The 15,922-nt window shown below is 41.7% G+C and overlaps 1 protein-coding gene across 4 annotated transcripts in view; it reads right to left on the minus strand.

Annotated features, from left to right (window-relative positions):
* Nucleotides 1–15,922, minus strand: part of LOC121201032 (caskin-2-like) — a 45,200-nt gene that overhangs the window by 24,112 nt on the left and 5,166 nt on the right. For 3 of the 4 annotated variants that reach the window (XM_041066641.1, XM_041066640.1, XM_041066638.1), the window contains exon 3: nucleotides 2,077–2,128. In XM_041066641.1, coding sequence (XP_040922575.1) covers nucleotides 2,077–2,128 — 52 coding nt within the window. Of the gene's footprint in view, nucleotides 1–2,076; nucleotides 2,129–2,615; nucleotides 3,171–15,922 lie in introns of those variants that run through there. The other variant, XM_041066639.1, reaches the window with a different exon arrangement.

Here is a 15,922-nt window from a genome sequence, read left to right on the forward strand (position 1 = left end):
AGCGCCATGTTTACAGAGCAATAAAACCACTTTGTCATTGTATTGGCTACGTTTAAAAAAAAAAACAGTTCAACACAACAAAAATCAGCATAGATGTCACTGAGATCTATGACAAGTGTGTCAGGCAGCTTTCGGCTATTTGGTTTGCTTGGAACACGTCAAGGAACAGACCTAGAGTTTTAATTTCTTCTTCTTTTAATTTCTCGCAGACCAGGTACAGGAAGTGCATTGCTGCCTCCTGCCAGTTAAAGACGACAATGCATTTGGTCTTTGCAGACATAACAGATGTACGTGTTTATTTGGATTTAGACCAGGGAAGTTAGATCCGATCACAAGCGGTCACACATGCATGTGGAGACACATTTTACTGCCAGGTGTAAACTAATGAACTTAGAGCTGTCCACTTGTGATCGGATCACCTGAGACTCATGGTAATTCCAGGTCTGAGCAGGGCCTCTGTGATGCCTGGCAAGTTACAGATTATGGAGTTTAGACGTTAGTGTACATTGATACAAAATCTAAGGGATCTCCAGACAGTCAGTTGGCTTATCTTATCAGTCGCACTGTTTAGGCCTCAATGCTCCTCACACACATGCGCACACACACACACACACACACACACACACACACACACACACACACACACACACACACACACACACACACACACACACACACACACACCCTCTTTTATCCTTCTATCTACTCTTCTAGCAGACCATATTTGTCCATATCCTGAGTCACCTGTTACAGCCTCTGTCTTTCCAAGACACTGTCTGAATCAGTCTCTCAGTAATAGTGTTGACTCAGTGACAAGTGACTGTTTACTCACCTTCCCCTCTCTTCTTCATCCCCTCCACACTGATCTCATATAACACAGGTAACCCCTTCCTCTGTATCACTCACTCACACACACACACACACACACACATACACACACATACACACACACACCCTCACGGATGGACAAGTTTAATTTCAACACCCCTATTGTGTATCACCTCCCACACACTGCATTGACCCTGCATGTTGGCCCACGCATCATGCCAAGTCAACACATGCACACATTGCACATAGAGTGTGTTAGCACATAAAAATGCACAGTGGCTTGAATAGGGGGGGGTTCTCTGATGCCCTACTTTGATAGATCTGAAAAAATACATTTGCTGGATAAGAACAGAGACTAAACACCCTGAATAAAGTGTCTTGATATGAAGCAGTCACAGGTGGAGAGTATAGCCAAAAGGTGGCGTTACTCTAAAATACCAACTATTCAAATGGAAGTAAAATAGTCACAGTCTATCAATCCACAATTTAAGAGACATTTGGTTTGAGATTTTTTTCAGACTTTTCTCCAAAAATGGACTCATGTAAAAAGTAGCTAAAGCCCTCCCCCCCGCACGGCATCGTCCAATCATAGCTTATCCACTGGAACCAGGCACAACTGGCCTGTCAAGGATTTTTCCTCACGCTGAAGTAGTGTGCAAGAGGTTCTCATATCTAACTCAGTATCTGAAGAGTTTGGAGGGTGTTGTCAGGTCAAAGACATTTCACACTACATGACCTTACACCTACCAAACACACTGGTTAGTCCTCAGTGGTAGCTGGTTAGCTACAGCTGATTAAATATGGTAGCGACAGTCATCATTTTAGGCTTGCTGCCTCTGTCACAGAGTAAAGACCCAGTGTTTCAAATGGACTTTCTTAATGACTTCCCTACACACATCTGAAGGTAGCAACAGTCAATCTCATTAGCTATTTACCTCAGAATACAGTATATCTCTCAAATTCTAACATTTGACAGGTGCTTCTAACTAAACAAACTTAATTTCCTGTAATCTTGTACGTTAGATAATAACTCTGAATCACTATGTGTCAGTACATGTGTCTGAGATTTTGTTATGAGTCACCGTGAAGACTGAGGACAAACAGGAGACTGCCAGCTACAGGTAGAGCATTTTTTTTCAATCTGCATGTCAATCAAAACAGTGACTCTTGCATTGCATTCTTTTGATTCAACTTCATGCTTATCTCACCAGCCTGACACACGCATGTCCGCACACATACTCCTCTTACCCGTCTGCATCTTGGTAGTTGATGTTGAGCCTTTTTGTGGAGCCCAGCAACTCTGGAAAAAAAAAAAAGACAGAGATGGAGAAAGAGGGAGGGATGGATGACGACCATTAGTGTTTATCTTTTCAACAGAGCTCTCCAGAAATCCCTCCATCCCTGCAGGAGCCTGTATGTGTTTCCACTGTGTTTTTTTTTTTTCCATGTACTTCTCCCCGTCATCACTCCTTCCTTCAAACAACCTGACAGCCCTGACAGGATAGAGAGCTTTCCTCACCTCCTGCGGCCTCACCCATCCTGCTCTCGGGTGCATCTGACACCCTCATGGCAGCCAAATGATTCATGAACAAATGATTCGCAGAAATGTACCATTCCACCTCATTTGCACTGCTATCTTATCAAGGGTCTTTGGAATTGAGAGTGACAACCATAAAGCACGAGCATGCCAGTACAAAACATATACATCTGTCTTTTTCCATAGAAGCACTTGGTGCAAAAATAACATAAGTCAGTTAGCACGACTGAACAAGTTGTTTTTCACTCACCTTGGAACAGACAGACTGAGACTTGTCCCATGTCTTACTCATTCATTCTGTACTCCAGAAAATAACATACGGTAGTCTACTCATCCATTCTCTTTCACCTGTTTTTTTTTTTAGAATTTTTTCACAGTTGAATACCAGTTGCCTAAAATTGTTTACAAACTGGTACCAGCAGTTACATAATGGAAATACTGCCGTAAAGAACCTCTAACCCCAACATTTGCAGCAGCAGTGCAGTTTTTTTTTTTTTTTTAATCTAAGGAATCAAAGTTAAAACTTTTATTGAGACAACACTAACTTCCTTTTCTACATGCATAATCCTCTTTTCTCTGAGTATCCACCACCAATCAGATCTGGCCATCATTCCAAAGCCCTACTCAACCCTTAAATCCTCATTTGATATCATATCAAACTAGACTTTCAGACATCGACTATCTCATCTGCAGCCCCTAAGGAGGACTGGAAACTCTCCTCCCACCGCTAAATATCCTTGGGCGTCCTACAGGAGAGAGCTACTGTAAAGGCCCTACTGTCCACCCAGACCCACGCAGGAACCAAACTGCCAAACCCTCTAAATACAGAGCTATTCATCACAGTCAATCTCCCTCACTGTTTTCTCCCACATAGGTGTGGAAAATCACATCAGTATGTGGTGGGGGTGGGGGGGGGGGGGGGGGGGGAAGTGTTAGCAGTGCAACAGTGACAACAGCGACAGGTACAAATATGAATAAATTGTGTAAACTGACTGCTTTAGCAAATGGGTCAAGTTAATGAGCTAACAAATTCGAAACTGACGATAAGTTTAAAAGCTTGTTAGTGCAGATTCTTTTATTTTCCCTTTTCAATAACTTTTTAGTGAATGAAATGGTGTAAAATGGTGCACAAAATACCAGGGGGCAGAAAACTTCTCTTCTTGGGGGTTTGTTCACAACCTTTCTGATCGTCTGCTTTCTGCTCATGTTTTGTCTGTCTGACTTCTTGTTAGCAGTGATGCTGCTACCCACATCTCAGATATTAACTTGGTAGAGCGATGTGATTATTATCCATAGGAACAACAGCCAAAACTATGAAATTAAACCCAATTTGTAATAAGTTGGACTGATCTTTCGGTAGAAATGAATGAATTTCTTCAAATAAATTTAATGTGACAGAAAAATGGATTATTACATCATCAAAAGACAATGCCTAACAGCAGCAGCTGTAGCAAAAGACTTGCTGTGAAAAAAGCTGTGTCAAAAATCTTGGAATAAATATTCCATACTAAAGAATAAGAAGAATAAAAGAATATGAAGCAATTTGCAAATTCATAGAATATAATTGGGTTCCCACTGGAGCCCTGATTAAAAATTCAGTTTTGTTCTTTCTGGCTTATGGATGTTATTTTTCAGCTCGCAAAGGTTGTAAAGGGAAAAATATTCTGATTTCCAGCGCAACTGTGTTTTTCGCATAAAAATATATGAAACCCTGGATAAAAGACAACTGTTTTGTTTTTTGTTTTTTTAATAGAACCTAGGTAGATAACATTTTATAATAATCGAGGAACTTGATGCAAGTTGTATACCATCTCCCCTGCAGCTCAGTGGATAAAGAATGTATTCTCACATCCATGGTTAGGATATCAATTCCCACTGGAGCCTCCCATGTCAGAAATGCACACAGTCACAGCACTGTAGGGGGGGTTCTGGAGGAAATTCTCTATCGAATGGCAACGTTAACATGAACAGCCCGGGTACAGTCCTGCTTTATACTGGAAATTATTGTAATGATTTTCCAGCAGTCAAATGAAGTTTGATAACACGCCTGTAGTAGAGCTTTTGCTGCTGAAGACGCAAACACATAAAAACAGGAGCCTGAAGGCACAAAAAGGCACATTGACAATGAGACAGATAGAGGGGTTGGGCGTTGGGCTGCTTGCCAAAACGGGGTCTAAACTGTCCCAGTGGTATGGAAAGAACAGGGCCTTTCAGGAGTTCTAGTTACAACATGAGCCGGCATTCCTCACATAGCACACCCACCATGCTATCCTACTCGCTTGCTGTCTCTCTGACTATACATCTACAACAATGTCAACTACCTCTTCTCTGCTCTGGGCTCTGTTCCCTCCCTCTTTTCCCTCTTTGCCCAAAAGTAGTAGGGGGCTCCTTCTGACATGGGAATCAATTAAATTACCAGCATGTGGACTCTATGTGTATGTGTAAGTGTGTGTGTGTGTGTGTGTGCGTGTGTGTGCGTGTGTGTGTGTGTGTGTGTGTGCGTGTGTGTGCGTGTTTGAGTGCTCGGGTGTCCCCACCCCTCACCCCTAGGATCTGGTGCAAACAGATGTGTAGTAAATCTCAAGCGTTGTGTTTTCTTGCAGAGACAGGGAAATTACAGGGGTTGCTCCCTGCTGAAAGCTGATGTCCCTGCAAACAAAAAATTACTGAATGCTAAGAGCTGAAGAGTTGTCAGTGTGGAAGCCCTCTATTGTTTTCTATGGTTACAACAAACAAAGCAAAGAAGCCACGTGATGCTGTGTTTTGATAGCCTTATCAGATGCATAAGCAATTCTCTGAACAACGCTGTTTATGCTCCCTCTGCACCTTTCTCGTAACAGCTGAAGCATCCTGGACAGAAGAAAGGGATAATGAAGCTTTGATGTGGAGAGCGTGGTTCACAGAGGAGCAAAGGAACGCTCAAAAGAGGAGAGAAATAAAGAGAAGAGGAGGAGAAGTTGGGGAGAAAGAAAGATTAATCTATTCCTCCATTCAGGTGAGAAGAGGGGATTTTTTTTGTGTGTGTGTCTGGCAGGTGCACAAACAAGAAAACATGCAAAGTTGTTTTTGAAACACTTGCACGCTAGCTAGTATGCAAACAGCTCCAAACCTCTTCACAGGAAGAGCAGAGAACAGGGGGAAAACAGGGAAAATGTAAATAAAAAGAAAAGACAACAAAAAAAGATGGATTGTTCCGCTCTATTTACTGCCAAAATGATCCCTCAGAGAAAAAGTTAGAAGCATCTATGTCAGCTGTCATACAATCAGTTGAATGAGACACACTGAGAGCTGTGGCTGCAGAGGGAAAGGCCGACCTCGAACTCGTGGGGGCGATACTGGTAACTCTCTTCTACAAAAAGTAGCTGAGGTTTGTCCAAAGAGGTCGGAGAAGTAGGTAAATTTAGCAACAATGGCAATAAGTTGGCAACACTGCCTAATGACGCAGAAACTGTTTGTGTCAATTCATCTTGAAAGCACAATGGCACAACACTCGTCAGCCAATCAATAGTAGACCTTCATCACTCAGTCACAGAGATTCGCCTTTGTAAGGCTGGCATCACTGTTGTGATTCAGCCAAAAAATGGATTAGTACAGCTCCAAAGATGTAATACTGATGAGTCCAGCTGTCTCAGTTAACAAGGGTGGGACCTTTTCTCTCTTACAGCAACACTTTGTGACTGAGGCTGATGTGATGAGTATAATTTAGCATAAAAGTCTGGTCTAGTGCATCTTAAATGTTGTTTGGCACTTCTCATGATGTACTGAGATGTACTTTTTGCTGAGTGCAGCTTTTGGACATTTGCCCTTTCCTTTTACTATCTGAATATATCTGAGATTCTTTGTCTTACAGCGTCTTGTCTGACTGAATTCTGCTGCCGCATGTCACCTTGGAAATACAAGCCATTCTAAAAAAGATTCACGTCTGTATTTCAATGTCTTAGAAAAAGAGAGAAAAGAGTTTCCACGGCTGTTTTGACAAATAGAGTAAAGACATCAGAAATAACAGCAGTTGCTTGCAAACTTTGAATTTTGTTCCAGTTTTCACTCCATATCTGGAAAAAATATTCCTTGCAGTTATACCATAGGGAATTCAAACCCACTTCCACCCACACCGGCTTCTCATTAACAAAAGCAGAAAAGGACACTTGATTCAGGAGTTGTGAGCTGGGACGAACCCCCGCACCACAAAGAGCAGAAGGTAGCCAGCACACAAACAGGAAAGCCACAGCGGCCTGGAGCGAGACCAAAATACAGGGGAGTGAGTAAAGGGGGTAATTTAAGGTCATCATCTGCCTCTGCCGATAAATGGCTTGTGGTCAGGTAAGGACCTCATCAAGGGAAACACTTATCTAAGGAACACATCCATCTAAGCGCGCTGATTACTGAGAGGGTAAACACAGTGCCTCAAACCAAACCACCAAGGCAGAGCGGGGACTCGGCTTCACGCCAGAATTCCTAATAAGGCTCCAAAAACATGATTAGGAATGTTTCAGGGTCCAACACACTGTTGTTGTTTATCATAACTAGGACTACCTAAACACAAGTATAACATTGACTATAGTTCCATAACCTAGGAAGGTGCCTGCAACCTTAAATTAACTTTAAAATCCCAGTGTCTCCAGTTTGGCTTCAGCAGTGCCAGCATCTTTGGCAGGAGGTGAGGTGGTGACCAAATCCCTGTAGGAGTGTGTGTGTGTGTATGAGTTTAAAACAATGTGATTAAACTGGGATGTTAAGTCTCACCAAGTGGGAGCCATCATCCACCTCTCTGTAGAGAGAAGAACAGAGAAAGAGAGAGACAGAGTTTGCCTGTGTCAGCTTAAACTGCTGCTGCTGCTGCTGCTGCCACGGCTTTCCTGAAAAAACTGAGAAGAGTCACTCCAGCTTCACAAATAACTCTGTAAAGTGGTGAGACTTTCAGCAAAGAATTTTTTTTACTGTCCAAATTATAGTTATTAATTTACCAGTTAGTCTAAAAATTAATAAGGAGATGCATTTGGAGACTAAAGTGTCCAGTTGACACAAATACACGACTTTTCTCCATTTTCGACATTTCTCCAGAATCTGATGCTGAATGGATGCTAATGCAACTGACTAAATCAGCTACCTGCTGCCTGCAGCTCTCTATGAAAAAGTAAAGATCTTTCTGACATAATTCCAAAACTCTTAAGCTTATTTTGAGAAGTAAATGTTTCAACTGCCACAAAATACAAAAAAAAAATAAAGTCCTCAAAAGCTGTTGAAGTTGAATTTGGACACTGTCTGCCAGAAATGTTTAGGAAAGGAATCTCGTTGAACAGTGTAATCAGCAGTAATCCTGCTAAGTCATACACCCACAGCCTGATATGTAATGCATGTTAATGCAGTGAACGGAGGCCCGCAGAGAAATACACGCCATAAAAGCAAGATCAGTATCAGTCTTTAAATAAGTGAGTGGCAGCCAAATGGGGTTTCCTGACAGAGTGCTACCTGTAACAGAACACCTTTTGTTTTACCTCTGGTTGTGCCGAGAGACTATGAGTATGTGTTGGACATAGACTGTGAATGGAAACAAAACTGGTTTGCTTGTATGTATGTATGTGTGTGTGCGTTTATGACGGTGTGTTCAAGTAAACAGTCATAAAAAACGTAGAGTAGGCTGTGTGCATCTGCTGCAGTTTGGAGTTTCCTTAAACTACAGAGGAAAAAAAGGACAGTATAAACAGTGCACACCACACACCCAAGGGCATACACATACACCAAATTTGCAAATTGACACACTTTAGATTCATCAATTCTTCATCAATTGCTTCATTGCTGCATCTTTTGCTATAAGGATAAACGCTGGAACTAGGTCTTGAGAAAACCCCTTAACATCAAAACAGCTCTGGGATGTATCATCCAATAAATTTGCTCCATTGTTAAAAATGTAGAGAATAATCTCCCGTGGTGCTGCTGGCAACTAGGTCAGGCACATTCAATATTCGCTGACAATGAGCCAGTGTGGAAATGAGAGAGATGATCTGTAGTGATGTGTCGCCTTCTGTGTATTAAGGCGTGCACGTGAACTACAGCTGTGCACGTCCTCTTAAATGACAGGAGACTGGAACATGTGTAAACACAGTTGCAGGTTTCATATTACATAACATGTCTCAGTCCTGCACCTTAGGGACAAAACACTTTACATACCATTCAAATCATCTGTTTACTCTACTTACCCAACTCGCTGCCGAGCCCCTCCTTTATTTCCATGCACTTTGAGGCTCTGGATTAGACTGGTTTACCGCCTCAAAATATAGGCCTTGGAGGTAAAAACAATCTTAATATTTAACATGCACCCGGGGTAGGGGAATATGGTGTTATATACTGTTCTGTACTGTTCTAAATTTGCCAACCATCAGTATTAAAATATTGAATTTTAATATAAGAAACAGGGCACCCACGACTCAATTTGTCCATCACATGTCCATGTGCAGTTGCATGTGGAGTAAGCTGGCTATCTGCTTGGGCAGAAAGAAAAAAAACATCTCATATAATGGGTGACTATGCAAAGTTCTATCAAAGAGGCTGCGAATGACCTTGACAGCTATACAAATCTGTGCAGCCAGAGAGGTGCACGCTCACAACAGAGTTACAGGGTGAGAAGGTTTCTTTACGGAAATGTTCCATCTTCACTCATATGCCACAAGAGGCACACAACTTCCTCTAATGAGACCAATTTGGAGCCAGCACCATTACGTTTCTGAACATTAGACTCAGGACTGCAACTAATTATTACAAGACTGGGTCGTCAAAGGACCCACAGTCCAAAACCTAAATGTGTGCTATTTACCGAAGTTGTTGTCAATTACTTTTCTGTAACTTAACAATTAACCAACTAATTGTTTCAGCACTATTTAAAATGTAAAAGTTTTTATCTCCTACAATGACAGTCTTCTATCATGACACACAATATGATATGAGGCTAAATATTACTAATGACTATAACCGCTGCCATAGGCAGTCATGTTTCTAGCTTGGCCATGAGCTCCACTGAACAAAACTGGCAGGATCTGCAGGTGGGGAACTGGTGAGGGATCTGGTATATTATTTGTTATTCAGAGCCCAGGATGCAAATGTGTGACGACTGACATCACCTCAGTGTAAGAGCAGACAACAAGCTGCTCTTACAGCAATAATTATTTTCAGGCAACAACAAAGAAACAATACTCTATCGGCATCCGTTTCAGTCTAATGAGGTATTCCCTTCCCTTTTCTTTTTCTGTGCTTTGTGTCTAGGAAGAAGACGGCCGAGGAATGACAGAAACAAATCTCTACCCCTGAACCACAGCCACTCCTGAAGAGGACTGGGCTGTAATGAGAGGAAATATGACACAGGTTCACGAAGAGTTCACCTGCCTGGAAAACTTTTGTGTATTTGTTATAAAGCTTATGCTGGCTCATCGCCGTCTGCTCTTTGATGCTGCAGAGATGTCGACTGTACAGTCTGCTGTGTGCAGCACTTCACCACATCACTTTCTTTTTCAATGCCATTTTTCAAACAAAGCCGAGCCTTTTCCATTTCACTAATGACACCGGTTTCCTTTGCCATGTGATTGGTTTTGTACAATCTCGAAAATGAAGTTCCACTCGATTCAGTCATTTGCTGCCACAGACTAAAAATGCAGTGTGCTGACCCCTCTGGAACTCTGAAGTTCTGGGCTTCCACCGGCTGTTCGTTCAGTATTTTCGCCGACAGTAGCTAAGCGAAGCCCTGAGGCCATTTCTGAGCATGCTGCTGAGGTCAAAAAAACCAACAAAACAATCGAATTCACATAAACTACTTTTCTCACTGACCCCCTTCAGCTAGTTAGTTAACTGTCATGTCATTATTGGACTTGTGCCAAACACCAGCCCGAGGTCACACATACTTCTACGTGGATGGAAAAGTCATTACATTTCTCATTTAGCCTAAGAGGCAAGGATCAATACGCTCTTGTGGCTACATACTGTCATATGTTACTTAAATGTTTGTTTAGGACAAGAGCAACAGCTACTACCTGCTCATAGACTGTTTTAATCTAATCAAACACCAAAACCTACACTGTAAGGCAGTAATAGCTTGACTAACCACATCCAACCTCCTCGACACAACACAAAACCCACAGAATGATGCCATTTATGTATATGTACACACACACACACACACACACACACACACAGCTGTGGAGAAGACAGATGATGGAAAACAAATTGGAGAAAGGCTGTGTACATCAGTGAAGTTATCACCAATTCCACTTGTTCCCTCCACGTCACAGGTTTGCCTAACATAGACACACATTGATCCGCTAGTCGAACTAACATCCAAGAGTCTGTTATCCAGACTCTTCTCCTTGCAATGAATAGTGTTTTATTCCAAGGCACAGTGGCTTATCAAACAACTACAAAGCCAGAAGATATGAAGAGCCACCACAGACATTTCTATTTGCATCCAATTCAGGCTAAGAGATGGAAAGAATAGGTGAATGAAATGAAGGTTAAAAAAAAAGGGTGAGATAACGTGGAAGATCAAAGCCACAGCACCAGCCTCTCCTGCTGATTCTCATTACTGCTAACAGATACTGACACAGCCTAATTCCCATTTGGGAGACGCACTCAACTCAAGTTTATTATAGACCCATAGCACAAACTGTGTCTCAAATGGCTGTACATAAAATAAAATAAATAAATAAATAAAATAATAATAATAAAAAATAAAATAAAATAATAATGAACATTACCAAAGTATAAAAGTTTAAAAAGTGTGTTAAATTACATATAAAACATAATACATTTTAGAATATTTAAAAATAAATAAAAAGTGAGGTAAAATACAACAATATAAAATGTGTACATCATAACTGACCTTAGCAGCTGCACTACTCAAACACACATATACAAGTTCGTGTAAATACACACGCAAACAAAACCTCCATGTCAGGCAATTATCCTTGTTCCATGAACTCAGAGTACTCTGCCTACAGATATCTATATCTATTTTTTTTGGTTGTTGTTGTTTTTCCCCTTATCACAGAGCCAAATCCAAACACATGAATACAGTTGCAGGGCATGTAGAGACAGGGGAGAACCCACTGACACCAGGCCTCACATTCTCAATGCTACATTCACGCACCTGCCTGACTGAGGGCTTGTGTTTTTAGTAACAGAAGAAAAGCATGGAGCTAAATGAAGATGAGTGCCAGACTTAACTATGTGCAGCCTAGGGCAAGTAATAAAAGGCTAGTTATGCTAGATTAGATGGCAGTCTATTGCAACCACACACACACACACACAGACACACACACACACACACACACACACACACACAGTACTTAATTCCTTTGGTAATTTCCTCAGCCATCCTAGACAGGCTAGCCCATCTGTCAGAGGACGAAAGGGGTCAGGATTAATGTGTGTGTGTATCTGATACAGTGCAAGACTAGGTGAGCACCACTTGGCTGCTAGTCAACTGTCTGGCTAATAAAGTAGAAGACTGATTAGCCCAGTTAGCTGGTTAGCTACATCTTGCTGCTACAGACTTAAAACACAAGAAAAGGCATGGAACAAAAGTAATAGAGTGGAAGGAGAATGAACTATGGATGCGTTTGGACATGTGCAGTATATATGCACTCAGACAACATACACTTGCATGCACATGCACATGCACAAGCACACCTCTTCTTAGGTACCCTTAAGTCTAACAGACTTCTAATCTGACATTAGGCCAGATGGGTTATCCCTAATTCAAGGTACAGGAATGAAGGCAGAGGAAAGCCAAGATAAAGGATGGGGGGTGGGGGTGGCTGAAGAAAAGGATCTGCAAAAGGAAGAACCTAAACTTAATTTATTAGCTTTCGTTCTGAGGGTGAGATGAGAAGGTTTGATATCAGTCTCTTATCGGCGCGTTAAAGTGCGGAGCTGGAACCAGGTTGTGGTTAGCCGAGCACAGCCTTAAAACTGCGAGCAGGGGGAAACAGTTTGAAAAAGGCCAGGGTGAAAAAGCAGAGAAATGTAAAAATGACAGTTTGTGGTTTTAGGTGGAGTTACATGCTGGACCAGTTTGGAGATAATTTTTTGGTATCCATTCACCCTGCAATTCTGTGCAGCGTCTTCCACTATAGCTGTGCGTAAGTTGCAAAATATAGTCAGTGAACACAGGTTTTGATATAGGTGTGTGTGCAAGCAAAACAAACCTGACTTTCGGAAACTCTAAAACAAAAACTTATTTTAATAAGTGAGGTTTAGAGGTGCTTTTGGGGCTTTTTGAACTTTGGACAGAGCCAGAGCAACTGTTTCCTCATACTTCTGAAGATAAGTCTAACTACATGATGACTCCAGCTCCATACCTGACAGACAGATATGAGGCTGATGCTAATCTTCTTGTTTAACTTTCAGAAAGAAAATGAATAACAGTATTTCCTAAAATGTTCCACACAGGTACCAGAGATATAAACCTGTAATAACTTTTAACTGGTTTTTTTTGTCCTCTTGGGGACAGTGGAAACAAGTTGTGCTGCAGGTTCAGATACTAATTAATTCTCTTTGGGTTCATCACTACGAGTGACGTGTTTCACATTGCCAAATTGTTTTTCTCACATTTGATACATTGTTATTATCCAGAAAATATCCAGGATATCCTCTTTAAAGGCACAATTAAATAGCATCTTTACTTCCTTAATATGATGTAGCTCCTGTTCAGACAAGTTCTTGGGTGAGTCATATCAGAGTGCACAAGGTTTCTGTGTTAGTTAAAGAGTGCCAAGCTGTTTGATTTGATATGAGACGGAGGGCTGGGATTACTTAAAAAATTCATAAGGATTTTGATTAGATTTTATGTTCATGTTTTTTAGTGCTGGACAACTGACCTACAACTGTTCATTTTATTGTGTCCTGAAGAAGACCGAGGTGATGAAAGGATTCAAACAAGAAACTGAGTCTTAAAGCATAATTATTTAAAGATGGATGAACCTCAAATTGGACTTAACACTACAGGGATATGCCTGCATGCTTACACTGAACAGGCCTGAGTTTGTAAAGAAAATTAGAAAGTATAACTTATTGTAGAAAGGTCATTAATGATTAATCAGTAGCAAAAAAACAAAAAACAAAAAAAAAACACCAGTATGGATTGTGAATCTCTGCTTTTAAAGTGTGAACAGAATTCATGAGCGAGTATACCAAAGGGAACCCCAAGTTTACTGCAGTGAGTTTCAGTGGTGCTGAAGCTGATGTTGGGTTTTTCTTTAAAAGGGGAACATGTAGTCTCATAACAAAATATGATCAGAATAAATCTCAGTGGACTTCCCATGCACATGACAATAAAACACCACGTTTTCCTGACCATCTGTCTTTGATGAAAAAGTCCCCATGGTTTGTGAAGGTCTGAGTCATCAATATACAATATGGCTGACACAAAAGATGTTCAAATATGATCTTTTGCCTTTGTGTCATGGCTGTTTGTCCATCTGTCCACTGAGAATTACCCAAAGGCCTTCTGTTTACTGTGACAGAAGAGAGGGTTGGGCCGTTGGGTCAAGATGAAAGAAAGAATGTGCTGCGACAAAAGACATTGTAATCATGTCAGCCTCTGCAGAACCTCTAGTCTCTAATGGTCCCCGTTCAGGGAGGGGCAAACAACACCCACTTTAGTCAACTCCCACTCAGGAGTACATGAGAGGGGGACACCTTGGGCAAGATGACTTTACGAGTCAAGCTGTCACACTCCTGCAACAGGAGTAGCTGGACAGAGGCTGCAGCCTTCTGTCTATCTAATGTATCTATATACACCATGCACACCTGACTTGTCAGTTTGCAACAGCTAAGCAAAAAGAGGGAGACTGTGGTAAGTCCACTTTAAATTGACTGAACACCCGGCCTGATGTCAGCAGATGGCTGATCGCAGAAGAAACCTCCCATCTCAGCGCCCTGTCCATCAGCCAGCCTCAGTGCCACTGCTAATCCCCCTGGGACACTGCAAGTCTCAACTCTGCCACCTCCCAGCTTTACAATCAGGTTGCTGCACCTAGCAGAGCTGCTGCTGTGATGACAGAAATAATGCTATTTAAAGGCTGATGATGGTGACGACCATGATATAAAACACAGAGGAAACCAAACTTTTGGTATTTTGGTTTAATAAATGACTTAAATTAACCAGTTATCAACAATTTTGATTTATTATCTGTTGATTGACAAATCAATTAATTGCCAAAACATTGGATCTTTGCAATGTACTGCTGCACACTAATATTTGCATGGATGTTGGAAGGCAGTTGTGCAGAGGCTGGAAGGAAAAGACCACAAAGACAATGTTATGTTAGGAGGGGTAGGAGAAAAGCTACAATGAGTTTACTTCTGTGAAGAAACAAAAACTCTACTCTACTATGTTTTAATCATCCATCTGACATATTGGACAAATAAACAAGAGGAAGGAACAGGAAGTAGCCAAACTAGACAAATACTGGATGCTGGACCATTTCTTCTTCTTTGAATAAAAGCCCCACTGTTGTACTGCACAACATGTAAAGTTCTATTATATGATCCTGCACCTAGTGTGTCAGTTTCATATTATGTAACTGTCACACTCCCGGACAACCAACAACATGAGCAACCTGTCACAGTCAGTCCCCCTTTTGCTAAGTCCCATACATCCAGCCAGACCAGCTGACCAGACGCCCCCCCCCCCTCTACCAGTACTCTGTATTTTTGTCTGTCCTCCACATACTTGGTTCCTCCCTGATCCCCAAGATCCATGTGCAGGAGCCTCCCTCCTCCATCTGCTCCCAACCCCGGTCCAAGGCTTAGTCTGGGGCCTCGGGAATGTCCAGCACGTCGGCCTGACATCTCCACACCAGCTTAAAAAGCACCTGACCTCTCCAGAGGATTTGCGCTTATGGATAAGTTTTGTTTGTGGAAATCTGCCTATTAGATTATCAAATATCTTGTGTTCACAGTTGACATTTTGTCCATAGTGTGGAGCTAGAGGGGGAACTTAATTCTCTGTGGAGCACAATGGTGTTCAGTAAATCTAACAATTCTGAACATTTGTTGTATACAATTGAAAATTTTAGCCAAAGACATCACAATTCATCCTCTGGGTCAGTGATTATTAGTAAATTGGACAGACATACAGCCAAAAGTTTTCAAGAGGACATTTTTATCTCAGGCCAAACTTTTGAACATGGAAACAAAAAAAGTTCAACTCAAATGTGATTTTAAGTTCATGAAACAAGTAAAATCAATCATCGGTAACAATGCACAACCCTACTTTTGGGGCAGCTGGTTTTCAAACCTTTCAGTTCACTCCTAACCAATCAATCAGTTTTTATTGACGAGGCGGTTCTGTGAATGGGCAACAGTGGAGGTCATCTGCAGAGCCCTCACTGCCAGCTGCAGCATGTGCTGTGCTCCAGACACATCAGACACCGCAGGCTCTGACTGAAGTGACAAATGACTAGCCCATTGACAACGTTCTGCGAGGGTCCTCGAGGATCAGTGACGTCGAAAGCAGCATGTGCACACGTGTGGGAGTCAGTGTGTCATTTGTTTCTGTATATCTGTGTC

This window comes from Toxotes jaculatrix, chromosome 21, assembly GCF_017976425.1.
Source record: "Toxotes jaculatrix isolate fToxJac2 chromosome 21, fToxJac2.pri, whole genome shotgun sequence".
Classification (NCBI taxonomy): domain Eukaryota; kingdom Metazoa; phylum Chordata; class Actinopteri; family Toxotidae; genus Toxotes; species Toxotes jaculatrix.